Here is a 27,269-nt window from a genome sequence, read left to right on the forward strand (position 1 = left end):
GTTAAAATTATACTTGCAAAATTCACAAATCGATAATGTCCAGTGATTTTTAATAAAATAATAATAATATAACTTGATAGGTTTATAGAGCGTATAGCTGTCTTGAGATCTAAAATAAATCTCGGAAGCGTTTAAGTAATAATTTTTCAAAGTGGCTAGGCGGGTCTAAATATATGAATACGAAATAGAATTCAGAATTAGAATTTATGAAATAAAAATAAAAAAAAACAAGGGCAGATTATTCTAACCTGACTCCAGTGTCCGGTATTCCAAAGTGGACATGCATGCCGATTACACGGCATCCTGCTTGCTGGACGTAGATTAATATCGCAGTAATCATCCGGAGCAGATGTATGAGTGTCTGGTGAACTACACTGTACTATTCTATTTTTGAATCCTCCGTTGCATGATCTCGAGCACTAGAAAATTGATTTAAATTATTTGCAAACATACATTTTATTTTAATTCACCGCAATTAGCTTACGGATTTCAATAATTTTAACTTTCACAGTAAAAATAAAAAAATTATCTAATAATAATTCATACCGCGCCAAATGTTCCAGTTCTCCAAACATAAATCGGGTAAACGGGAATCCGATTGCTATCTATTTCATTTTCTTGGTCAAATGAATCGGGTGTAGTCGGCTCGGAAGAGTAAATCGGCGATGTGGTTATCTATAAAAAAATTAATGAATTTTTATTGATAAAATAAATGTAAAAAATTAATAAAATAATTCTCCACAGGTTATTTACTCACAGTAGGACAAGGCTCACGTGAACAAGTCTGAAAGCTTTCCGGTTCTTCCGATGGCGCACAAGAGTCACTTGAAGTGCCATCGGCATTCATACAAGCTACTTTTCTTCTTCGAGTTCCCTCTCCGCACGTGACCGAGCACTAGATAGCAAAAACCAATAATAACAATAAATAATTCGATGGATTTTCAATTGAGGTCGACCAATCGACCGTGAGGAGAATCAATTATACCTCTTCATTCATTCGTTTATATATTTTATGTATTTATAGTTTATAGTTTTTGTGTAGAAAAACTTACCGAGCTCCATTCACCCGTGGACCAGTGGTGACATGGTCCTGCGTTACATATTTCTGAGACGGCTGACAGTAGCTTGTTGCAGTAGACCTGATTGACAATACGATTTTCAACTTGGCACCAATACGATCGCAGTCGCTTGCCTATTCCACATGTCGTCGAGCACTGAGAATTATTAATATCCATATTATCATTCTCACCAATAGTCAATTTATTATGATAAGTATTTAGGCTGCATTTGAAAACGCTATCTCTAGATACATAATTAAGAAATTACCTTGTATCTTGTGAAATATTGACATTTTTAAAGATATAAGCTCATCCTGATGTTACACTTATCGAGACCTTTCATTTGAGTACCCACATCAATTTTTCATATATTTTATATATTTTATATGTATATATATATATATATATATATATATATATATATATATATATATATATATATATATATATATATATATATATGAATATATAAAAAATATATAAAAAATGCAAGCGGGAGCTCAAATGAAAGCTCTTGATAAGTGTAATATCAGGATGAGCTTATATTTTTAAAAATGTCATTAGTTAAGAAGTACAGTGCAATTTAACATAATTATGAAACGAACTTGTATCTTGTGAAATATTGACATTTTTAAAGATATAAGCTCATCCTGATGTTACACTTATCGAGACCTTTTATTTGAGTACCTACATCAATTTTTCATATATTTTATATATTTATATATATGAATATATGAAAAATATATCAAAATGCATGTGGGTACTCAAATGAAAGCTCTTGATAAGTGTAATATCAAGATGAGCTTGTATTTTTAAAAATGTCATTAGTTAAGAAGTACAGTGCAATTTAACATAATTAAGAAACTAGCTTGTATCTTGAGAACTATTGAGATTTATGAAGATATAAGCTCATCCTGATGTTACACTCATCGAGACCTGTCATTTGAGTACCCACATCAATTTTTCATATATTTATATATATTATATATATGAATATATAAAAAATGTGTCAAAATGCATGTGAGTACTCAAATGAAAGCTCTTGATGAGTGTAACATCGGAATGAGCTTATATCTTTAAAAACTTCAATAGTTAAGAAATTACAGTGAAATTTAACAAATATCTTGTGAAATATTGACATTTTTAAAGATATAAGCTTATCCTGATATTACACTCATCGAGACCTTTCATTTGAGTACCCACATCAGTTTTTCATATATTTATATATATTATATATATGTATATATGAAAAATATATGAAAATGCATGTGAGTACTCAAATGAAAGCACTTGATCAATGTAACATTAAGATGAGCTTATATCTTTCAAAACGTCCATATTTAAGAAAATACAGTGTATTTTAACAAAATTCATTTTTTAATAAAGCAAAATTTTAATTTTTTATAGTCCACAAGTCACGGCAGTCACAGAGTGACTGCAAGATTGTTAGTTAATTATTATTAAAAAAAAAATTCATCAACTTACAGGTGACCATTCGCCAAATGTCCATTGAGGACAAGCTTCAGATCCACAAAAACGCTTGAGAATTTTTTCAGAAGCATTGCATGTGTTTTCCGCAACTTCAACACCATTAGAATCAATGCACTTGGCCGTCCGAATTTGAACGCCTCCACCACAGGTGACACTGCAAGTGCCCCAATCACTGTAGCTCCAACGAACATCATCGCAGGGGCCTACACAAGGCCGAATATCACTTGGACGTTCCAAATGAGCACACGCGTAATCTCTTAGCAGTCTAGCAGACTGATTGGGCGAGTTCAAGATAACTTGGAAGCAACGACTTGATACCATTTGTGTTCCGGGTCCACAATGTTTTGAACACTCTGATTTTGGTGTAAGTTGCCATCTATAATTACATTTATTGTCAGTAATTTTTGCTACTAAATATTTACTGTTCATAATTATGATCAGGATTATTATTGAGATTATTTATGCCGGATGTGGGATGCTGACGGGCAGTTAAAAGACACTTACTGAAGTATGCAATGCGTATTACATAATTGAGACTCTTCCTGAGGTCTTTCTTCTCGTCGGCAATAATCATCAGAAACGACGTCTTTATGCTCAGTATTACGGCATTCTGCGCGACGTTGCTTATTACCCTGGCACATGTGGCTACATGATGACCAATCGCTTAAAATCCAAGTATAGCTGCCTAGAATTCTCTTTGGTACTGTGTATTCGTATGTTATTTGAGGAGGAACGATGTCGCCGACTGATAAAATCTGTTAAGTTTTAATCATCAATTAATGATTATTTTAAAACCTTGGGTAAGTTCAATCGCTCTTACATTAATATTAATAAATGAATAAAACAATTTTTATATTTAAAAATATTGTATAAGTCTATATTATTAAGAGAATAAGAAAATTTTCACTGATAGTCAATTGATTATGATAAATATTTAAGCTGCATTCGAAAATACTCTCTCTAGATACATAATTAAGAAATTACCTTGTATCTTGCGCACGATTGACATTTTTAAAGATATAAGCTCACCCCGACATTACACTCATCAAGACCTTTCATTTGAGTACCCACATCAATTTTTCATATATTTTATATATTTATATATATGTATATATGGAAAAAATATATCAAAATGCATGTGGGTACTCAAATGGAAGCTTTTGATGAGTGTAACATTAGGATGAGCTTATATCTTAAAAATGTCAATAACTAAGAACTGGCATTGCTATCTTGTCAATTAATGATATTTTGGAAGATATAAGCTCATCTCGACATTACACTCATCGAGACCTTTCATTTGAGTACCCATATGCATTTTGATATATTTTTCATATATTCATATATATAAATATATAAAATATATGAAAAATTGATGTAGGTACTCAAATGAAAGGTCTCAATGAGTGTAATGTCGGGGTGAGCTTATATCTTTAAAAGTGTTAATAATTAAGAAACGACCTTGTATCTTGTCAACTACTGACATTTTTAAAGATATGAGCTCATCTTGATATTATACTCATCGAGACCTTTTATTTGAGTACCCACATCAATTTTTCATATATTTTATGTATTTATAAATTCTACAAATACCATATATATAAAATATATAAAAAATGCCATGTGGGTACTTAAATGAAAGGTCTCGATGATTGTAGCATCGAAATGAGTTTATATATTAAAAAATGTCAATAGTTAATAAATGACATTGTATCTTGTCAAATACTGACATTTTTTAAGATATAAGCTCACCCCGACACTACATTCATTGAGACCTTTCATTTGAGTACCCACATCAATTTTTCATATATTTATACCTATTATATATATATATATATATATATATATATATATATATATATATATATATATATATATATATATATATATATATATATATATATGTATATATGAAAATTATATCAAAAATACAAGTGGGTACTCAAATGAAAGCTCTCGCTGAGTGAAACATCAGGATGAGCTTACATCTTTAAAAATATCAATATTTAAGAAATTACCTTGTATCTTGTCAAATACTGACACTTGTTAAGATATAAGCTCATCCCGACATTAGACTTCTCGAGACCTCTCATTTAAGTACCCACATCATTTTTATATATATATGTATATATATATATATGAAAAATATATCAAAAATGCATGTGGGTACTCAAGTGAAAGCTCTTGATGAGTGTAATATCGGAATGAGCTTATATCTTTAAAAACGTCAATATTTAAGAAAGTACAGCGCAATTTAACAAAAATCATTGTTTAATAAAGCAAAATTTGATATATTTATTAGTGACTGCAAGGTTACTAGTAATTAATAATTGTATTATTTATATATTATTTTTCTTTATCATGAATCTTGGTTGGTTGTTTAAATTACTATGTGCCCGAAATTGAAAGGAGCTATAACCATAATTATAAATTAGCGAAGCATGAATAAACAACAACGATCAAGCCTTGAACGGGTTTAAAAACTAAGAAACAAGAATATTCCATTAACGCAACGACTGGAAAACAATTTCCACTCACCTCAAGAATCAAATCAACCCCGACGGGCCTTGAACTATTCAATCGCTCGACCACAGTCCCAGGCCCGCTGTATTCAATAGCGCTACCAGGAAGAACAATAACTTTCTTGTGCATCACCATGTAGTTCCCATTAAGAATATACTCTCCGTCTTCGCCGAGCCTCAGAACTGTCATAAAATATTTATTTTTTTAATTATCTGTGTGCTGAGATAGAACTCGTTTGACGTCTCACTGAGCAATCAATCACTCTTCAAGAGATAAATCAATAGTAAATATAAATATAAATAATGATAATGGATTTACCAAGATAGTTGCTGTCGTTGTGAGAGCCTCCCCATCCGAGCTGCCGTATATCAATATAGCTACTTCCCTTAGGAATCTTAGTAACTTTTCTGTAGCCATAGACCCCGCTGGAGTTGTAGGCCCCCGTGATGCGTTGACATGTAGAATTATCACCGCGACAAACTCCACATGTGTCCAACTTGGCGTTCGACCCGAGAACATGGTCGCAGCCCGCCTGTTTGCAATGCCCGTTAACGCAAATATCAAAGGTGTCAGGCCCGCAGGGTGTACCATCGATCACCGTGTCGTTTAGCATGTAGTACTGATTGCTTTCAACTTGGCAGAACAGTTTGCACCGATCTTCCTGCGGAACTGCATTAGCACAACCATTATTCAATATATCTTAAACGCTTTTGCTGTAAAGGGTTATACGCTCTTGGAATTTTTTTAGTTCCATTTTTGCAATGGAGGCTCAACAATTTTTTAATCGTTTTTTTCTCAAAACTGTCTTTGAAAAGCTGGTGAGCAATATTTATTGAACATTTTTCTTAACTATATTTTTTAGTAATTTATATCAAAATTAACTTGATTGAAGAGAAAAATTCATGAACCAAAAAAAGTAAATTTTACTTGATTCAAGAATCTTTTGTCTTGATTATTTGATGAATATTTTTTATTTTTATAATCAATTTAAGGCTTAAATTTTCATCGAAATTAAAAAAAAATTGAAATTTTCATAATTCCTTCTATTGATCAATAGATAATATTTTATAACAGCGGAATTTTTTTTTTCAACTTTTTAATTTTTGAACCTGCCGGAGATTGTCTATAAAAACAAGATAATCCTTTTTATTTATTTTTTTTTTATTTGTATTTTAAAGTCGCATGAACTACAAAGTCCATAAGCGATTACGGTAGAGGGTAAACTTTTTGAGGTTGAACTGATTTTATTTTTTGGGCTGAGCAAAATAATACATTTAAATATTGAAAATATTCATTGGTGTACGCCGGGCTCGAACCCGGTCCAATTCTTTGGTAAGCAAAGGCCGGATCCGATGGGCTACTGCGCGCTTCAGACAAATCATTATTTATAAAAAAAAAAAAACTCATCAATAAAGTTAAAAGTTTCTACTATATGTAATCAATTTTCAATCAATTAATTAAAATGCCTCTTCAAAAAAAAAATTGAAAAGTTTATTTTTCTTGATCTTCTAAGTGCGTATAACTCTTTAAACACTTTAATTATCAAGTCTTCGCTTTTTCTAAGAATCAAATCTACTAAACTCACTTTTTATAGATTTAGCGTGCCATTTGACGTCACGTGATAGATTCTGAACATTATGATGATTATTCCACATGGCGCATTGTTCTTCCCTGAAATATTTAATAAATTTACTTGAATTACTTAAATAATTTTGAAGAACTTCATCTTCTTGGTTTGAGTAGAAAACTTTTTTCAAAATAATCTGAATGATAAACTCACCGAAAATCAGGAGATCCAGGAGGACATTCTTTGGTCCCGCAGCTGTGGTACTTGACATGCTCGCCGATGCAGTAGTTTCCGCTGTTTTGAGGAGGCGGATTATTACACTCGCGACGCTTGGCCTTTATCCCGCCACCGCAGCTTCTTGAACAGGGTCCGTAGCGGCCCCATTCGCCCCATTGGCCGTCGATCGGGATCAAGTTCCGCTTGGAGACGCATCTACCACGTTGACACCACATTCCGAAGGCACAGGGGGTGCCATCTGCCCAAGGCATGTGCTGGGTGTGACACTGGGGCTGATGGCTCGAGGATGGTGCGGTGCACCACAGTCTCTTGCACACTGCCTGGCCGGTAACCAACCATGGGCTAAGTTTATCTTGTTCCTTAAACTACATCCTAATTCTAATCTATTCTACTCCCGGTTTTTACTTCAAAATTATATTGCTTATTTTTTTATTAATATCAAACAATTTTCTAATGTCGGTAAATTTTTAAGAGTGCTTATCTTTGACTAAAATGTTTCAATCTTTGATTATTAATCGATTTAAAAGTACGCATTAATTTAATAAACGCAATCCAGGGTTGTAAAAAAATTGTTTTTTTTAATAGTTCATTTTTGGTTTAATTAATAATTAAAATATAGATAGTTGATTAAAAATTATTTGAATTTATAATTTTTTTTAATATATCAGAGATTTAATTAATCACTTTTTATTTTATGAATAATTTAAGATACTTAATTGACGCATTATTTAAAGAAATTTTATTAAATTAATTATTGTGTTTAAAAAAAATTAATAATTAAAAAAAATTATTACTGTAGATAATTAAGATATTGCCTTGTATCGTGAGAACTATTAACATTTTTAAAGATATAAGGTCACCCTGACATTACACTCATCAAGACCTTTTATTTGAGTGCCCACATCAATTTTTAATATATATATATATATATATATATATCAAAAATGCATGTGGGTACTCAAATGAAAGCTCTTTATGAGCGTAACATCGGGACGAGCTTATATCTTTAAAAATATCAATAATTAAGAAATGACCCTGTATCTTGTTAACTACTGACATTTTTAAAGATATAAGCTCACCCCGATGTTACACTCATCAAGACTTTTCACATGAGTACCTACATCAATTTTTCATATATTATATATATATATATATATATATATATATATATATATATATATATATATATATATATATATATATGTATATATGAATATATGAAAAATATATCAAAATGCATGTGGGTACTCAAATGAAAGCTCTTGATGAGTGTAACATCGGGATGAGTTTATATCTTTAAAAATGTCAATATTTAAGAAAGTACAGTGTAATTTAACAAATATATTGTGAACTATTGACATTTTTAAAGATATAAGCTCATTCCAACATTACACTTATCAAGACCTTTCATTTGAGTATCCACATCAATTTTTGATATATTTTTATATATTATATATATATATATATATATATATATATATATATATATATATATATGAAAAATATATCAAAAATTCAAGTGGGCACTCAAATGAAAGCTCTTGATGAGTGTAACATCGGGATGCGCTTATATCTATGAAAACGTCAATATTTAAGAAAGTACAGTGTAACTCAACAAAAGTCATTATTTAATGAAGCAAAATTTTATCTATTTATAGATATAATAATATTCGAAATGAAAAATATAAAATTTTGAAAAATGAAACAATTTGCGACCCTGGTTCAACAACTTGCCCGATAAAGACCCCGACTGAGCTACAATTATTCATTCTTTTACTCCTGAATATCATACAATATAAATTATGAATTATAAATTATATCTTAAAGTATCCGCTAATGCCGAATGCATGTTACCACTCCCACATCTTATAATAAAATCCCTTGACCGGTAGAATAAAATCTGTCATCCCGGAGCAACAAAGTTTTAAATAAGACTAAAACGAAATAAGTAGATCCTAATGACAATAACTTACCATCAATCTCGATGTGAGGACATATTTTGGAGCCGAGGCCAAAAACAAGCTCGCATTGTTCGTTTTCCGAGTAATCTTCCCCAGGTAGTCGTCCCGAGTCGGATCTTATCATATCTCTGGGTTCGTCAAGCAGACAGTTTGCTTTGCCCGATCTGAAAAAAAACAATACTCTTTTTAGTTTCTTTTTTTTGTTTCTTATTTCATGGACCTAACCACCCGTGGAATGTCCGTTTTCTTTGTTTAGTTGCTTTTCGCTAAATTTCTTCGTCAAACAAGTCTTGGCACTGGGGCACTGGCACGCTTGAAATCAACAAAACTACAGCTGCTGCAGCGTGTTTCCGCGAGCGGATTTAAAGATGGACAAAAAAAGGCTAGTTTGATGAGGATAGGTAGTCTATTTTAATTCCTATCCGTTGTTTCGTGTATAAATGTACTTTGGAAACTTGTTTTATTAGAGCTTTCCATTTAATATTATTATTATTGTCCTAAAATAAAAATACTTAGATATAAAGTTACTGGTAATATAATGGAATTTTGTTGCAGCATAAAAATGACACAATCGGTACTTAAAAACGGCGAACTATTTCGCGGGTAGTAAAATTGTTAAGACACTAGACTGGATTGTTCAGTAAATAGATAGCGTTATTGTTTAGTGGTAGCATAAATTAAAGATCAAAGCGTATAAAACAATTTCACCCGGAAGTTCGGCCCCATAAATATGTGTCTCTATAAATAAACGACACTGAAACTCTATCTTTATAAAGAATTTGAATAAAGTAAAAATTAATCTAAAGAGGTAAATAAATAAAATTAAATTAAATTAAGAGAATATAAGTGATACTTACTCTAGAAATTCTGTGAGGTAGTGCCGGGAGCACTTGGACCATTCCCAAGGATGCGTTTTGTCGTCCAGCATCCGAGACATTACTTTGTGGATAGGCGAGCGATTGCGGAATTTCACACATCGGTTGTCGTCGTCGTGGGGCATATTGAAACTAAAATTTTATTATTTTTATTACACTTATCCTGAGCTTAAGAGCGGTTGATAGATAATTTTCAAAGTTGTTTTATTCATGTATAATAGGGTGGCGCAAAAAAACCTACTATTTTTTTTTTTTTGAGTCTCAAGTGAAAAAAATGCCATTCGGCCTCACCCGAAGTGGAAGGTAGATTTCATGTGATATGAGATTTTCTTTATTTATGTTATTTCATTTGTTTATGCAATTTTTAAATTTTCAATCCGCTATAACTTTTAAACGAGTGAACCGATTATCACGTAGTTGACAACAGTCGATGCAGTTTTTTGAATTCTATGATGAATTTCAAACCGTGAATTGATCAGATAAAAAATTTCGGAATTTGTTTGAAAAAAACGCTTTTTTTGATTTTTTTCGTCAACGATATCTCACAAATGAATCAAGCGATTTTGGCCGGTCTGGCGGTGATCGACGTAGTTTTTTGATGTTAAGAGCTGATTAGTTTCTGGAATCGGTCAGTGAAGCTGTTTAAAAGTCATTCTAAAAAAACCACATTTGAAAAAAAGTTTTCATTATTTTAAAATTTTTGAATGGCCTATAAAATTAATAAAAATCTTCATAAAGTATAAGTGTTATAGGTCAAATTGAAGGTAATATAATCAGCTTCACCATTAAGTTTACAGAAATGAGCTCTTTTCTGTCAGTCAAAAGTTATTCACGGTTAAAGTTACAAAACTTGAAATTTACAAAATTTTGAAAATTTTAAATGGCCGCCATTTCTAAACTATTTGACCGATTTTGCTCATCTTCAAACTTGACCTTGGTAATTACCCAAAGAATATGTGTACCAAGTTTCATCAAGATCGGTTGAAAACTTTTCGAGATATCCTGATGACAAGGTTAGTTATATTACATATACATATATAAATTTTTTAACCAATGGTATTTTTGGAACCTACTCGACTAATTATAACATATGATAGCAAAATCAGGTGAAAATTTCACCTTGAGGACCAATGCAATAGTTAGATTTCTAAAGAAATCTACCTAAAAATGTTAGTTTTTGATATTTTAAGAGCTCTCTCCAAAGGACAGCTTAAAAAAAAATTTTTAAGAGGTCGTTTCAAAATTTTTTTAATTTCAAAAATTGTCAAAAATCGAATTTTTCTTTTTTTAATTTTTTTTTCTCGTTACGTCATAATTTTATAGATAAAAAAAAAGGTTTTCCTGAAAGTTTCAGTTCAAAATGGGAATTTTAAAAGGTCGCTCATAATTTTTTTTTAATTTATTAGTGACTATTTAATTGGATTAGCATTTTTTGACTCTGAAATTTAAAAAAAATTATGAGAGACCTTTCAAAATTTAAATTTTGAATCGAAACTTTCAGGAAATTATTTTTTTTTGGTCTATAAAATTATGACGTAACGAGAAAAAAAAATTAAAAAAAAAAAATTCGGTTTTTGACCCTAATGTATGAGATAGAATTTCGAAAAAACGATAGATAATTTAATTATCTATCGAAGAGCAATGCGCTTTTTTTTTTTAATTTTCATTTATTTATGTATAAAATGGTTTTTAATGATGATAATAATGATGGGTGATTTCACTTTATCAGACGGTGTAATATCATTTGGACATAATATTTATCTTACACGTGACCAATCTCGTGGGCGATTGTGAAGGCTGCAGCCAGACCGTTATCCTGGGCGATTGCACATGAAGATCCTGGTGAACACATCCTACCCAGCTCGGCTAGACCCAACGTGTCACACCTTCTTTGTCCAATATTGTGGCATAAATCTTCTCTGTAAACATATTTATGTAGAACTTATTATTTTTATGTTTATGTTTGTGTTAGAAAAATAAAATTTATAGTGAAGAGTTGTTTTATTAATCACTGCTTTTCATGAATGATACTTCCCCTTTATTTTGATAATTTCTAAGTAATCTATATTATTAAGAGAATAAGAAAAATTTTGTGACCAGGATAGTCATATGATAAAATCGGTTTTTTTAGTAAAATTTAGTGTCATTGCAAAGGTCTTGATTCTCACCGATAGTCAATTTATTATGATAAGTATTTAAGCTATATTAGAAAATTCTCTATCTCTGGATACATAATTAAAAAATGACCTTGTATCTCGTGTACTATTGACATTTTTAAGGATATAAGCTCATTCCGATGTTACACTCATCAAGACCTTTCATTTGAGTACCCACATCAATTTTTCATATATTTTATATATTTATATATATGTATATATGAAAAATATATCAAAATGCATGTGGGTACTCAAATGAAAGCTCTTGATGAGTGTAACATCAGGATGAGCTTACATCTTTAAAAATATCAATAATTAAGAAATGATCTTGTATCTTGTCAAATAATGACATTTTTAAAAATATAAGCTCACTCCGACATTACACTCATTGAGACCTTTCATTTGAGTACCCACATCAATTTTTTCATATATTTATATATATATATATATATATATATATATATTTATATGAAAAATATATGAAAATGCATGTGGGTACTCAAATGAAAGCTCTTGATGAGTGTAACATCAGGATGAGCTTACATCTTTAAAAATATCAATAATTAAGAAATGATCTTGTATCTTGTGAAATAATGACATTTTTAAAAATATAAGCTCACTCCGACATTACACTCATTGAGACCTTTCATTTGAGTACCCACATCAATTTTTTCATATATATATATATATATATATATATATATATATATATATATATATATATATATTTATATGAAAAATATATGAAAATGCATGTGGGTACTCAAATGAAAGCTTTTGATGAATGTAACTTCGGGATGAGCTTATTTATAATTTTTTTTTTTTTTTTTTTAAAACGTCGATATTTAAGAAAGAATAGTGAAATTTAACAAGTCATTTAATAAAGCAAAATTCTATTTATTCATAGTTCACAAATTACGGCAGTCACATAGTGACTGCAAGGTTGCTAGTTTAAGTTATTTAGCTAATTGAATTATAAATTACAAAAATTTTGCAAAATAATTGACAAAATAAATTTCTTCCTTTTCTACTTTATTTTATCAATTATCTAATTATAGAAATAGTTTTATGTTATTAATGAATATCGTGACTCATAAAATGAAATTCGATAATTTTTGTCCAATTCAAGGATAACATGAGTCCATTTAAAAAATAAATTTTAAAATAAATGCAAATAGCTTCTATACTTTATTGCCAGTAGTATTTATTTAAAACTTTGTTTCTTTTTCTTCCCTTTCATCGTTATTGTCATTAGGAGTATAAATTCCCGGGAGAATTGATTATTAATGTATATAATAAATTCCCTGGTAATGATTTGACGTTTATTGAATATCTATAGTAATTGCAATTGCGCATTCATTAAAACAACATCGATATAAATATATGATAGACAGTTTATTACAGTGAACAGTGAACAGTAAGTGTATTTTCCCCAGAGTAACAGATAATGTAATGTAAACTGGTCTCGATCATAACTAGATATAAAGTTATACCAACAAAATCAATGCGAAATTGTCGCTCTCGTTATATATTTATTTATACTCTCCTCAAGATATTATTTATATTCAAGTGTTCAACTTAATTCAAGCCACCGACCTCGTTAGAAGAAGCGCCACGTCATGGTGCTCCGGCGATGGCTCATCCGGGTTATTATGTTTCTGCCAGTAGCAAAATTTTTTAAGCATTTCCGCAGCAGCTATACCGTCAGTTCCATTCTGCCTCGTTCCGAATACCTCCTCGATCTTCACTATTTTTGTTATTGATAAACTTATCGGGTTTCCTATTGATGGATCCTTGAAGATTCTTGATACCTGTAACAAAATAAAATTTCATTCATTTTTTATAAATTAATAATTAATATTTGTACACAAAAATAAAGAAAAGTACAATTTAATTTTTTTCTACGCTTAAAAAAACAAAATTGTTGATTCAAAACAAATATTTTTGATCTAAAAATAAAATTATATTTTTGGCGAAGATAATTCAAAATTTATTAAGTTTTTGGTTCGCAAAGTTATCGCTAGATGGCTAGGTAGTGTAAATTTTCTCGCTTTTAAAGTTGTAAAGCCTAGAAAAATTCGAGATTTTGGATCAATTATTAAAAATATGAAGATTTTTAACTTTTTAAAAGAAGATTTATCAATTTTTGATACTTTATTAATATCATATCTAGAATAAATGTTAAATTAAATGATTAATTTGAATCTTGTTCAAAAATATTTAATTGTTTGGTTAAACTGATAAAATTCTTGAATGAAGAATTCAATTTTTTTATCATGACGTTTTATTTCTTTCATTTTTTGAATTAATTCAAAGTGAATATACCAAAAAAAAAATTAAATTTTCAAAAGAAAATTTTCCTTGGACCAATTTTTTTTTTTTTTATTGTAGACAAAAAATTTTTACAAACTAGTTTTTATCAATCTTAATCTATACTCTAATTTTTTCTTTAATTTCACATACAAAATATTTTATTCTACTGAAAAAAATTTTGTTCTTTTCATAAACTGTGTTAAAATTATCTTCAATTTTCAACCATAAATTCCCTCTAATAACATACAATCATTTCAATTTCAACAAACATTAACCCAAATAATATCAAATCTCTGACCTGCCAATTTTGATCGAGCAGAAGTTTTCTTCAGAATAATGACGATGATGATGATAATAATAATAGTAGTAATAAACTTAAAAAATTAGTTGATTAATGTTCATGTACTCTTGTATAGTTAAATTAATTTCTTCCTGATCCAACCGGTTTCATACCCGATAATAATAACTATGTTAATTCTGACCGAATTGTTCGGTAATGAAAATGTCCGGTGTTGCAGTAAAAAATTACTGAAATATTTTGAATAATGTTAAAATTATTTTTTCACGCGTCGGGATGTAATGGATATGTCACATAAGTTATGGATTATTGGGATGTACACTGATAAATAATTAACTTGAATGAAAAAAAAATATATTTTGAAGAATTTTTTAGTTTTGAATTTTAATTAAACAGAAAACTTCTTAACTCAAGTGAAATTTACTCAAATTAGAACAATGAAATGAATTTTTTTAAAGTACACAGGAAAAAAAATTACTTGACTGAAGAACAAAATTCTTGGCTCAAGAAAATTTTCGAGTGCCTGAAGGAAGACCGAAGTTGTGTTGGCCGAAGTAAAAATTTTTCTTTAAATTCTATTCTTGATAGAAGTAATTTTTTCTTAATTCAAATTATCATAAATACTTGATACAATAAATTTGTATATTTGATCAAGATTTTTAGATACTTTAGGGAAGCAGCGCCACCTACTTCAGCTGAGAAAAGAATTTTCTCACCTTGAGAAAATTTTTCTCTTGAATATTTGATACCCATTTTATATTATTTTAACGTGCAATTATACAAATTGAATGAAAAAAAATGAAATATTATTTGACCTTCCCATTTGACATGTTAATCAATAAAAATATTAATGAAAATTTACTTCTATCTTTATATTTAATTTTTTGGAGCAAGAGAGAAATTTTCTCAAGACGAGAAAATTTACTTCTATCAAGAACTAAATTTTTTGGAGCAAGAGGCTGAATTCTCTCCAAACAACAAGATTTTCTTGACTTAAATAAATTTTCTTGGATCAAGATACGTATTTCTAAAGCAAGAGAATTAATTTTGTTGGAATAAGTAAAATTTCTTTTCAAAAAAAATTTTTTTCCGCTCAAGAAAATAATTAACCAGAAAAATATTTTCTTGCCTCAAGTGAACCTTTTTTTCTTGTATTAACATACATAAGTATATAAAGTACATATAAGTTTGTAATACAGGTTGAGGTGATTGCAACATAATAATACAGTGGTTAATATTGAGGGTTAACGTCATGATGATGATCATGATCGTCTGCACGTGCCTGAAAACTCAAAGTGCAATCATATCAGGAGACACGCTCATCAGCTGTATGACTATCTACTTACCACATCACATATATTTATTAATAATTTAAGTAAATATCTGGAGAAAAATTCTTAATTAAATTTTTTAATTGAATTTAGCACATTTACAGTGAATAAATTGTTATCTTTATTATGAAAATTATACGGAGTAAAAAACTATCAATTAAATCCATAACTTGTGAATATTATTTAGAAATTCAAAGTGCTAAATTATTAAATTATTATTTGGGTTAACAAGCATAAAAAATAAATTGTGAAAATAAGCAATTGAAATACCGGCTCAGTAGGACATTAATTCGCTTTAACGATTTTTTGATTTAGCTCTTCCCCTTATTTGCGGTCCCGAAAGAAAAAAAACCGTAATTAAAATGTTATTTTTATGGTTGTAATAAATAACAAGCTTAAATAAAGTGAAGATGTGAAAAGAATGTGACGAATGCTAAAATTGTAGGACTGATAAAACAAAACAAAGCAAATAGAGTAAGAGCCAGAACAAGGGAACCCAAGCGTGGTTGTAGTAGTACATGTACACTTAACTGCAAAGTGTAGTTAATTCGTTCCGAAGATTTAAAAACTTTTAAATATAAGCGCCGAGATGAGAAAGGACACGCAAAACACGAAACTAATTAAGATCGTGATGCACATTGTTTATGCATGTATAAAACGATTCCGAAGCTTTTTTACCTCCTCATTTTTTAGTACTTAAACTTTAGTTGCTTTTTTTTTAACACACACTGGTTTTTATCTTCTGATTTACGGGCGCTGTTGATATTAAATTAATAATTAAACTCCGAGAGATACATTTTTCGATAATAGACATTACAATTTGTCCGTATCGATATCGAATTATGTTTAATGATCCATCTTGCCTTGTAATTGTTTTATTGTAAACTCTCAATTAAGTTACGGGTACTTTTTGCTAACGATATCTTGAAAGAAAAGTGATTAATTGATCTCATTTTTTTTTATAATACTTTATATTGAGACAAACTTGATCTATACGTTAAAAAAAAGTTATTGTATTTAAACAAAATGTAAAAATACTTGTCTCTTTTTATGAGATATTCGTCTCAAATTCATTCAAGAAATTCATTCACGAATTAAAAAAATAAAAATGCAAGATAAGGAGAGAAAGTTCTTCATTCAACAATTTTAATATTCATTCAAGATATTACTGACTTATTTCAATAATACTAACAATCCTTCGAATTTTTCAGTGTACATGCAATACTTCAATTGGATATTTTTAATTTTATCTCTCAAAAGTCTGGAACAATTAAAAAATTACAACAAAATTGATAGAATTTCTTTCATAAAGTTATAATCTATATTATTAAGAGAATAAGCAAAATTTTGTGGCCAATGCATTTATATGATAAAATAGGTTTTGATGGTTAAATTTTGTATCTTTGGAAAAGTCGAGACCTGGAGTTGTGCTTTTACATGGTTTCATATCATTCTCACCAGTAGTTAATTTATTATGATAAGTATTTAGGCTGCATTTGAAAATGATCTATCTCTAGACACATAACTAAGAAATGACCTTGTATCTCGTGAACTATTGACATTTTTAAAGATATAAGCTCATCCCGATGTTATACTCATCAAGACCTTTCATTTAAGTACCCAAATCAATTTTTCATATATTTATATGTATTATATATATGTATATATGAAAAATATATCAAAATGCATTAGGGTACTCAAATAAAAGCTCTTGATAAGTGTAATATCAGGATGAGCTTATATCTTTAAAAACGTCAATACTTAAGAAAGTACAGTGCAATTTAACAAAAGTCATTATTTAATAAAACAAAATTTTTTTTATTTATAGTTCACAAGTCACGGCAGTCACATAGTGACTGCAAAGTTGCTAGTTCTTCATATTTTCAATAGTTGGTTCAAAATCTCGCATTTTTGCAAGCTTTACAACTTCAAAAGCGAGCAGTCTCACGCCGCCTAGCCATCTAGCGGTAGCCTTACGAACTAAAAATTTAATAGAATTTATCTCCGCTAAAAAAGAAGTTTAAAAATGAGAAATTCTTGAATTAAAACACTCGGATATCTTTAAAATAATTTTTTTTTTATCAACAATATTTCTTTTTAGTCATGTAATTTTTTTCAGTGTAATATTCACAAATTACCAAAAATTATATTTATTTTTTGAAAGTCTATTCCGCAATCTCCGCTTTATTACAAACTATAAAATACTAAATTCCATTGAAAAAAAAAAAAAAAAAAAAAAATGACAAGTATGACTAAAAATGGCGAACTAGGTTATCCATAAAAAAATCTCAATAAATCAGCTTGTGATCGTGATACTCAATAAAAATGACACGGCCTTTTAGATATTTGCTGATTATTTTTTTTCTGCAGAGGTCGTATTGCCAAACGAATGAACATAATGAACATAATAACGAATGAACACAATCTGCAAATAAAGAATGAAGTATAAATGTGATCTACACTTAACTTAACTGAACGCGATCTAGTTCTTTCTCACACCTCGTACTAGATATAACACCTGACATCAACTTATATATATCCAAACATATATATCGGCGTATCGATCTGTCGTATCGGATATCGTGTTAGCGTTAGTGTGCAAGTATCTGTTAAATATAATGCCCTAACAAGTATCGACAATTTTTTTCACGCCACTTACATTATTGCCTGTCTTAGATACAAATTACAAGTTTACAAACGTGACGATAAAAAACCTTTTCAAGTCAAATATAGACAAGACTAAATGCTGTTCATGAAGATGTATTGCAATCAAATGTTAATCCAATCTCCAATCTTGGTTTAGATTTAGAATTATACTTGGACTTTTTTGCTTTATTTATTTACTTTCAAAGGAAGTTGATTGAATCATCTGGCTATTAATGTACTTGAAAACATAACATTAGCACTCTCGATCCTCATATGTATGGATATAGTTATATTATACTGTATAATGTATTACTAGTAATTTTGTATATTGGTGATGTGTGATGAGAGCAAGCGTCTGGTTGTCTGGTGGTTAACTGTGAAAAGATATTTAAACTCGTTCGCGTGGGTCTTTGATATCATGTACATGGTAATGACCTCGATTTATAAACTAATATTTTTATTTTATTATATAATTTTGATCTTCAATATCTATGAAATTGAAATCAACAAAAATGGATCATTTTTTGGTTCTAAATTAATAAATCTATATTATTAATTTAAGAAAATAAGCAAATTTTTGTGGCAAGTTTATTTATATAATAAAATGGGTTTTTACGGTTAAATTTGGAATCGTTGGAAAAGTCTTGACTTGGAGTTGTGGCTTTTCATGGTTTCACATTATCCTCACTAATAGTCAATTTATGATGATAAGTATTTAGGCTGCATTCGAAAATGCTCTATCTCTAGATACATAATTAAGAAATGACCTTGTATCTTGTGAACTATTGACATTTTTAAAGATATAAGCTCATCCTGATGTTACACTCATCAAAACCTTTCATTTAAGTACCCACATCAATTTTTCATATATTTATATATATATTGTATATATGTATATATGAAAAATATATCAAAATGCATGTGGGTACTCAAATGAAAGCTCTTGATGAGCGTAACATCGGGATGAGCTTATATCTTTAAAAACGTCAATCGTTAAGAAAGTACAGTGCAATTTAACATAATTAAGAAACGACCTCGTATCTTGTGAACTATTGACATTTTTAACGATATAAGCTCACCTCGACATTACACTCATCGAGACCTTTCATTTAAGTACCCACATCAATTTTTCATATATTTATATATATTGTATATATGTATATATGAAAAATATATCAAAATGCATGTAGGTACTCAAATGAAAGCTCTTGATGAGTGTAACATCGGGATGAGCTTATATCTTTAAAAATATCAATAGTTAAAAAAGTACAGTGCAATTTAACAAAAGTCATTATTTAATAAAGCAAGATTTTATTTATTTATAGTTCATAAGTCACGGCAGTCACATAGTGACTGCAAGGTTGCTAGTTAATAAATACAGTCTTTCTTTTGGCATAATCTAACAAAATTTCATAATTATTTGAAAAAAAAAATTTTTAGTTTTTTTGATATATCTCAATGAATGTTCACTTTTTTTTTAATCGTGAAATTTCTCAAAATTTCTAAGCATTGATTTTTTTTATCTAAATTGTATTCTAATAAATTATTTGTTTTAAAAATTCTAAAAAAATTTTAGATGCCGCTTAATTTCAGTATCAAAGATAAATTTTTAAGATTATGAAAAAAAGAAAATTAATTTTTAAATAATCTACAAAGAAATGTTGAAATTAATATTTTTTTACCATATATAAATATGTTGACTGTTAAAACTATTTAGATTGTCCATAGATCGATCTTTAAACAAAAGAAAAGCCGTAAGAAAGATTTATATTCCGTGAATTGTCATTACGTCAAGCCGAGAAGGAATAATTGATTTGAGAAAATAAAAAGAGGCATACTTCAAATCGATTTGCTAATCAGCGAGACACGCTAATGCAATGCATGCAACTGACTAGGCGTATCGTGACGTTAATTCAACATCGTAATTATTATTCTACCGTTCGGATAAACTTCTAAGTACTGAATACAACATACAACATACTATAATGTAATGTAAGTTGGACTTACCGTGTTCATAAGACCCAAAATATAGCTGACAAGACCGACTCCGTGCAATTCAATCATTTTAGCGTCCGCGACAACCATTATTTCAATAAAATATTCCTTCGGTAGAGCCCGTCTCGATCTCCAAGCTGCGTTTATATCCAATGATTCTTTGTTACTGTCGGTCATCATTTCTTCTTCGTCGTCTTCATCTAGGTCTTCTTCTTCGATATTTTTTTTTGACCTTTAACAAAAAAAAAATAAAATCATGATCATGAATAAAAATAAATATAAAATTGATCGGAAGATCTTGAGATCATTGAATCGTTAATTAAATAAACATAAAATTAAAGCGATAGGTTACAGATTTTTATTATAAGTTATCTTGATAAACTTTTCCTGTTAATATTTTGTTTTGATTATTAAATTCAAGTTTCAATGAATGTTAAAATAAACTTTGGTATTTTAATGCTAATTTTAAACTATTATACAAATTTTATTGACGTATTAATTTCATTACATATACTTTTATGATTCTTGTATTTGCACAATCTAAATACAAATTTATGTACATTTACTAATTTCGAAGACTATGTATGTCTTTCAACAAATATACATATAATAAATTTACTATTTTTTTCCTGGATTAAAAATAATATTTACCAACAGAATATCAGAAATATTTAATAAATAAATAAATAAGTTAAATAATAATCAACAGTACATTCTAAGTGTAAATTATTTATTTATATTTATTGCCGTAGATAAATATTTCGCGGGTGGTCGGTTTAAAAAATTAAAAAATGCCTTGTTCATATGTCGTATACGTTTGATAGCGAGCATTGAAGCGTGTGCTGTATATTACATATTTATACGTATATACAAACATATTATATTATATACAAGAGGACAATTTATCAAAGCAACCACTCACAAGTAAACTGAGTCAACTTATTGGTACGTTAGATATTGGCGCCAAGGGATTTCTGTTGCTTTGAGAATAATATTAGCTTACTTTTTCGCGCTATATATTCAACCGCACCCATTTTAACACTTTCGACTTTATATGCTTATACTTATATGTACATACTGTTAAGTTAAGTACACTCGTGCACGATGACAGTTTGAGATTATCCTCTCAGATTTAATTCGCTACGCTATACATTAACTCATTTCATTTCGTGTTATATAAATATGTATGTGTGCTTTTTTTATTGGCTTTAAAATCAATACAATAAAATTTATAAGCGAGCATGTGATTTTATCGAAATATAATTTATTTATGACAATTAAAAAATTATAATTTATTATTATTATTAAGCTTAAAAAAATTTTTATTTAACTGGAACAAGTTTCATGTGCGAAATCACTTACAAATACTTCTAACAAGTTATTTGAAGTAAGTTTGTAAATATTGGTTAAATTTTTTTTCAAAAATTTTGAAGTAATGAATTAAATTTTTAGAAAAATTATTTTTTTATGTCTTGATAATAATAAAAATAAAAAATAATAAATTAATATTTGTGTATTCAATTGAATAAAATTAATTACTTTAATGTTATTGAAATTAATTTTTTATACGACAATTTTTTAACAAATAAATTATTACAGAATTTCATCAAAAAATGCTACTTAGAAATTTTTACACGAATATTAACTAATTTTATTTTTTTATTCATTTCGCGAAGTTTTTTTTTTATTAATATTATTTTTTGCTAATTATTTACAAGTAGGGTCGACTTTTTGGTCATATCTAGGGAAAAAATTAGCATTTTTAAATTTTCTTTTTGATTCTGCTTAATTTTACGGCGTTTTTATGATAAAAAATGTCGTAAAAGAAAAAATAAAGATTTTGATAGCTTTTTAGCTTTCAAAAGTTGAAAAAAATTTTAGCTTTAAAAAAAAATTGTTGAATATCACAATTTTCTAAAAAATTTATAAATTTTTTTGAAAATTTGTTAAAATTGTAATAATTAACTTTTTTTTTTTTTTAAATTGTTCATTTTTCAAAAAAAAAAATACATCAACAAAATCAAATAGAAATTTCGTCAAAAAAATTGAAAATTAAAATAGTGGACTTCATTTGTAAATAATTACCATTAATATTGGTGTATTCAATTAAATAAAATTAATCACTTTAATGTTTTTAAAACTAACTTTTATATGGCAATTTCTTAACAAATAAATTATTACAGAGAGATTTCATCAAAAAATACTACTTGGACATATTTACACGAATATTAACCAATTTTATTTTTTCATAAAATAAAAAAAATAAAGAATTAACTTCTTTTTTTTTTCTATCAATATAATTTTTTTCATCGATTTTTAATATTGTCTTTTTAGGAAAGTCTTAAGAAATTTCCGTCATTGCGTCAAAAAAATTTTCTTAGTTTAATTCTTACCACTTTTGTGGATTAATTTTAAATAATTATATTAAATGATCACACAAAAGTTTTCTATATTTAATATAAATCTTTTTTAATAAAATAAAATATCATTTTTTAACGTTCACTGAGAAAAAAAAATTTTTTTTGTCCAGAAAATAATTTCTTGGCTTAAGAATCGTTTAAAATAAATTTTGATTGTTTGACAAAAAAATATCAATATTTGTCATTATAATAAAATATTGGCATTAATTTTGATAGATTAACAAACAAATAGGTTCACTTGAATTAAACAAAAAATAATTCAATCAATTTTTAAGACAAAAAAATATATTCTTGAAAATTATCAAGAATATATATTCTTGTGACCAGAAAATTTTCTCTAGAGTCGTACATTTTTTTCTCAATGTGTAAAGTTAAATTAAAATAATAAAAGTTAATTGACAAAATAAATATTTACCTATCATCATACAATTGATTTCGACTTGAATACTCCCTCTGATGCCGGATAAATTCATCGAGTCTGCGATATCGCTCCTCTTTATTATCGCTAATTGGATAGTAGTCAATATAGTTTTTTTCAGACAGAGACCTCCTTTCACGTCTATGATCCCCGACTTGAATTTTTCCATTAGTCTCGTCTGCAAGAGGCGTCGAGGCGTCTTCAGCTGTGCCATAGTCTGAAACATAAACATTAAATAATAACAATAACTATAAAATAAAATACCCATAATTGAATCAAATATCAATTATAATTATATTTAATTAATGCCCACAATTATTCTTTATTTTCCACGAGAATTAATTTCAAATCAGACAGCTTAATAATTAAATCGCTAAACGGTTTACTTTGTGTAACTCCAATAAATTATGCCAATCAATAACCCACGGCCACTTGACACGTCCACAGCTTAATTCATTTGTATTAATAATATATATGTGTGTATTTATTAAATTTATATTATTTCTTATTTCATTATATTCGCATGTGAAGTGTTAAGGAATGTAAGAACGTCCTTCCCGTAGCTAGTATTATGAATGGACGTTTACCTTCGCCCACGCAAAAAAAGAGAGACAGAGAAATGTTCCGTGTACGTGGATGTTAACTTTGGAGTAAGAGTTGTAATTTATATTATAGTTGTAGTTAACTAAAAACCGCGATGTCGTTGTATCGATTCAGATGAAGCAACAAATGTTGAACACGGCTATCAGCTTGTAACACCTGATCACTTAGTAGGAATGATTTTATGTGTACAAATCACCTTGTAAGTCGGATAATTGCCTTTTTTTGCTTACAGTCGAGAAATTATCGCCCCCATGCTTCTTAAGTATCGAATTATCGCATTATGTGATTATAAGATAGGTTCTTATTCTAAGTGGTTAGACTTTTGTGGTATTATACGGTAAAAAGAGTTTTTGTTGTAATTTGTTATAGATACTAGTTTTATAAATCGATGGAAAAAGTAAATAGAAAAAATCGTATTTATTTTTCTCTTAAAAAAAAAAAAAAAAAAAAAAAAATTAGATTTAAACGAAATATTTTTTATTCAAAAACAAAATTATTTAATTTATTTATTATAGTCCCAACAGCCTACTGGACAATAACAGGGTCATTTTATGGTGCAATTATATAAATTTATAGTAAAGAGTTTACATTACATGATTGTAATTATAATTATGCTAAATTATTATACATAAAGGCTTAAAGGCTTAGTTTTAAAAAGCTTTTAAAACTTTAAAAAGTTTTCTTGATTCAAGAATTTTTTGTTTTGAAAATGAGTTTTCTTGGCGAAGAGAAAGAGAATTCGTAATTTTTTAAGTTTTTAGTTCGTAAGGTTACCGCTAGATGGCTAGACGGCGTAAGTGTGCTCGCTTTTGGAGCTGTTAAGCTTGAAAAATTTAAATATTGAAAATATGGAAAATTGTAACTTTGTAAAAGAAATTTTATGAATTTTTTTTTATTTTTTAGACTTCTTTAGAATTTTGAGGGACAAAAATTGAAGTATTATATTTGTGAGTGAAAAAAAACAACTTGTTGACTTGAGAAAAATATTATTTAGCCAAAAACAGAATTAGTTCGAAGAGAGGAGGTTGTCCTCATTTAAAGAAAAATTTTGAAAATTTATATTTTTTTTTGTATCAAAAAGTTAACAAAAAAAAAAATTGAAATTCGGACTTTTTTGTTTCGAAGCCTGTCAAAAATCCAATATTAAAAATTTTTCTTTGATCGTAGTTCACTCGGTGTATTTAAGTATACAGATTCAAACTTCTCTGGGTTTTTTTGTTTCAGATAAGCCAATCAGCTGATATCATGGAGAAAGTAAGCGTTAATTTTTTTCGAGGCAAGTATCTTCGTACTACTATAACTTTAATTGAACTGAATGTTTTTAGCTAGAAATTTAACTGTATTCTCTTGAAATATGTATAAATAAATGGTAAAAAGTTCAAAATTCTTTCTCTTCATCGGTCTTTACAAAAAAATCCCAAAATAATCCTCAAAAATCAGGGTATCAAACCAGAAGACCTCTTTAAGAATTTTGAGCTTAAAATTCTTTTTCTTGATTTAAGAATTCAAAATTTTTGATCAAGAACATAAATCATATTGTGAAATACATTGCAATTCGGTATTTGATAAAAAACATTCTCCAAAACTGACAAAAATTTCGTTTTCTTTTGCCAATTTTATATTTTTGGTTCAAGAACAAGTAACTTTATTCAAAATATCAAAAGAAGCTTAAAAAAAAATGTTTTATATTAATGTACGATTCAAAAATTTGTTAAATTAATTCAAATTGAATATCACGAAGTAAAAGTGAAATTTCTTTTGAATCAAGTAATATTTTTTACGTGTATCTTTATTATTGATAAAAAAACATGATTATGATTAATTAAGATTAAAAACGTAAACAATTTTCATCGTGGTAGGTCTTTGAAAAAAAATAAACGATTGAATCACGATCGGCTTATTATCCTCACAAAAGCAACAATTATACTTCTAAAGATTCTTATGGCATTGTTTCATAGCTCATAGCTCGTTCCTTGAAAAAAAAGGTAAAACGTAAACAAACAAGTATAGTTAAACTTGATACTTCATGGATAGGAGTATAAAAAAAATACGACTAGCAGGAGCATCTCCACTCGATTATCCCTCCAATAGTTTTTCTCTTCATTGTATCCGCACTTTTATCCGGTACATCCGCTTAGCCAGGTGCTTGTTGCGCAAAACAAAAACAAAAATAAAAATAAACAAGCAGTGCGATAACTCAAGTGGAATGGACTCGGGTAAGTACTTGTAAGAGAAAAATGTATTTTTAATCCGGAGGCTCAACTTCAATAAGATGTAGGCGGATGTTTTATTATTTTACTATCTTATTAATTAAAATTAAAAAAAAAACATTTCAGGACTATATTTTAAATTCCACGCGAACTATGTCATGTTTATTAAAATTTTGATCAAGTTCATATCATAGAGTTGTAGGTTAATAATAATAAAAAATATACTACTGATATTATTCAGAGATAACAGAGCCATTAGCCTGACAAAAGACTGCCTCAACTTTTTCGTTTTTTAAACGCCTATATCTTCTATTATCATAAAATGAGTTGGCTTATCTTAAATCACTTCTATTTTATATTGCACTAATTTGTCATAAAAAGTGTCTATAAAAATTTTTTATATTTATAATATGACAAATTTTAGATGTTTTAAGAATCATTCCAAAGATTATGATAAACCTTGAGCTTAAACAAAGAAAATAAAAAAAAAAAAAAAACAAGGAAAACAGGAAAAGGGAAAAATTACATTACATAATGTAACGTTGCGCTCCGTATAGAAAATTGGAAAAATTACAGTTTCAGATTGTAATTATTACAGATTTTGTAAGAATTACATTGTAAACCCTTATGTTAGTAACCGCGTACACAGAAAAAAAAATGTTCTTGAATCAAGTACAGTAGAACCTCTATAACTCGAACTCCAAGGGAGAGGCAAAAAAATTCGAGTTATAGAGGATTTCGACTTAGGCGAATTTTGATTCGACATAAAGAGGTTGATTCATTTTTATAAATTTTGAGGTAGAGGGGTAAAATAAATAAAAATTCAAGTTTTAAAATTTTAATTTGTATTAACGTGAGTCATAAATTTGGGTAATTCTATTCATTATCTATCACTGATAGAAGGATTTGTTTATAGTTCAAAATATTTGTTAATATTTAACAAATCATTTATTAGAGACCACTTTTTAGTCCTTAACAAATATTTCTTAGTATTTAAAAAGATTTATTAATATTTAATAAATGAATATTTGATTTATTAAATACAAACAAATCATTTTAAATACTAAGAAATATTTGTTTGATACTAAAAAATGGTCTCTAATAAATGATTTGTTAACTATTAACAAATATTTTTTTAATACAAATAAATCCTTCTATCAGTGTACTCCT

General features: G+C 28.3%; 1 protein-coding gene across 2 annotated transcripts in view; it reads right to left on the reverse strand.

Annotated features, from left to right (window-relative positions):
* The window catches only part of LOC123265956 (A disintegrin and metalloproteinase with thrombospondin motifs 9), a 158,203-nt gene that overhangs the window by 10,392 nt on the left and 120,542 nt on the right, over positions 1-27,269 (reverse strand). For both annotated transcript variants that reach the window (XM_044729953.1, XM_044729952.1), the window contains exons 6-21: positions 23,284-23,503; positions 20,461-20,680; positions 13,462-13,676; positions 11,476-11,628; positions 9,692-9,841; positions 8,847-8,998; positions 6,850-7,189; positions 6,655-6,740; positions 5,388-5,738; positions 5,085-5,251; positions 3,054-3,304; positions 2,544-2,925; positions 1,053-1,214; positions 758-895; positions 547-675; positions 249-419 (exon numbers count right to left, since the gene is read on the reverse strand). In XM_044729953.1, coding sequence (XP_044585888.1) covers positions 249-419; positions 547-675; positions 758-895; positions 1,053-1,214; positions 2,544-2,925; positions 3,054-3,304; positions 5,085-5,251; positions 5,388-5,738; positions 6,655-6,740; positions 6,850-7,189; positions 8,847-8,998; positions 9,692-9,841; positions 11,476-11,628; positions 13,462-13,676; positions 20,461-20,680; positions 23,284-23,503 — 3,287 coding nt within the window. The remainder of the gene's footprint in view (positions 1-248; positions 420-546; positions 676-757; positions 896-1,052; positions 1,215-2,543; positions 2,926-3,053; positions 3,305-5,084; positions 5,252-5,387; positions 5,739-6,654; positions 6,741-6,849; positions 7,190-8,846; positions 8,999-9,691; positions 9,842-11,475; positions 11,629-13,461; positions 13,677-20,460; positions 20,681-23,283; positions 23,504-27,269) is intronic.

The sequence above is a fragment of the Cotesia glomerata genome, linkage group LG5 (assembly GCF_020080835.1).
Source record: "Cotesia glomerata isolate CgM1 linkage group LG5, MPM_Cglom_v2.3, whole genome shotgun sequence".
Classification (NCBI taxonomy): domain Eukaryota; kingdom Metazoa; phylum Arthropoda; class Insecta; order Hymenoptera; family Braconidae; genus Cotesia; species Cotesia glomerata.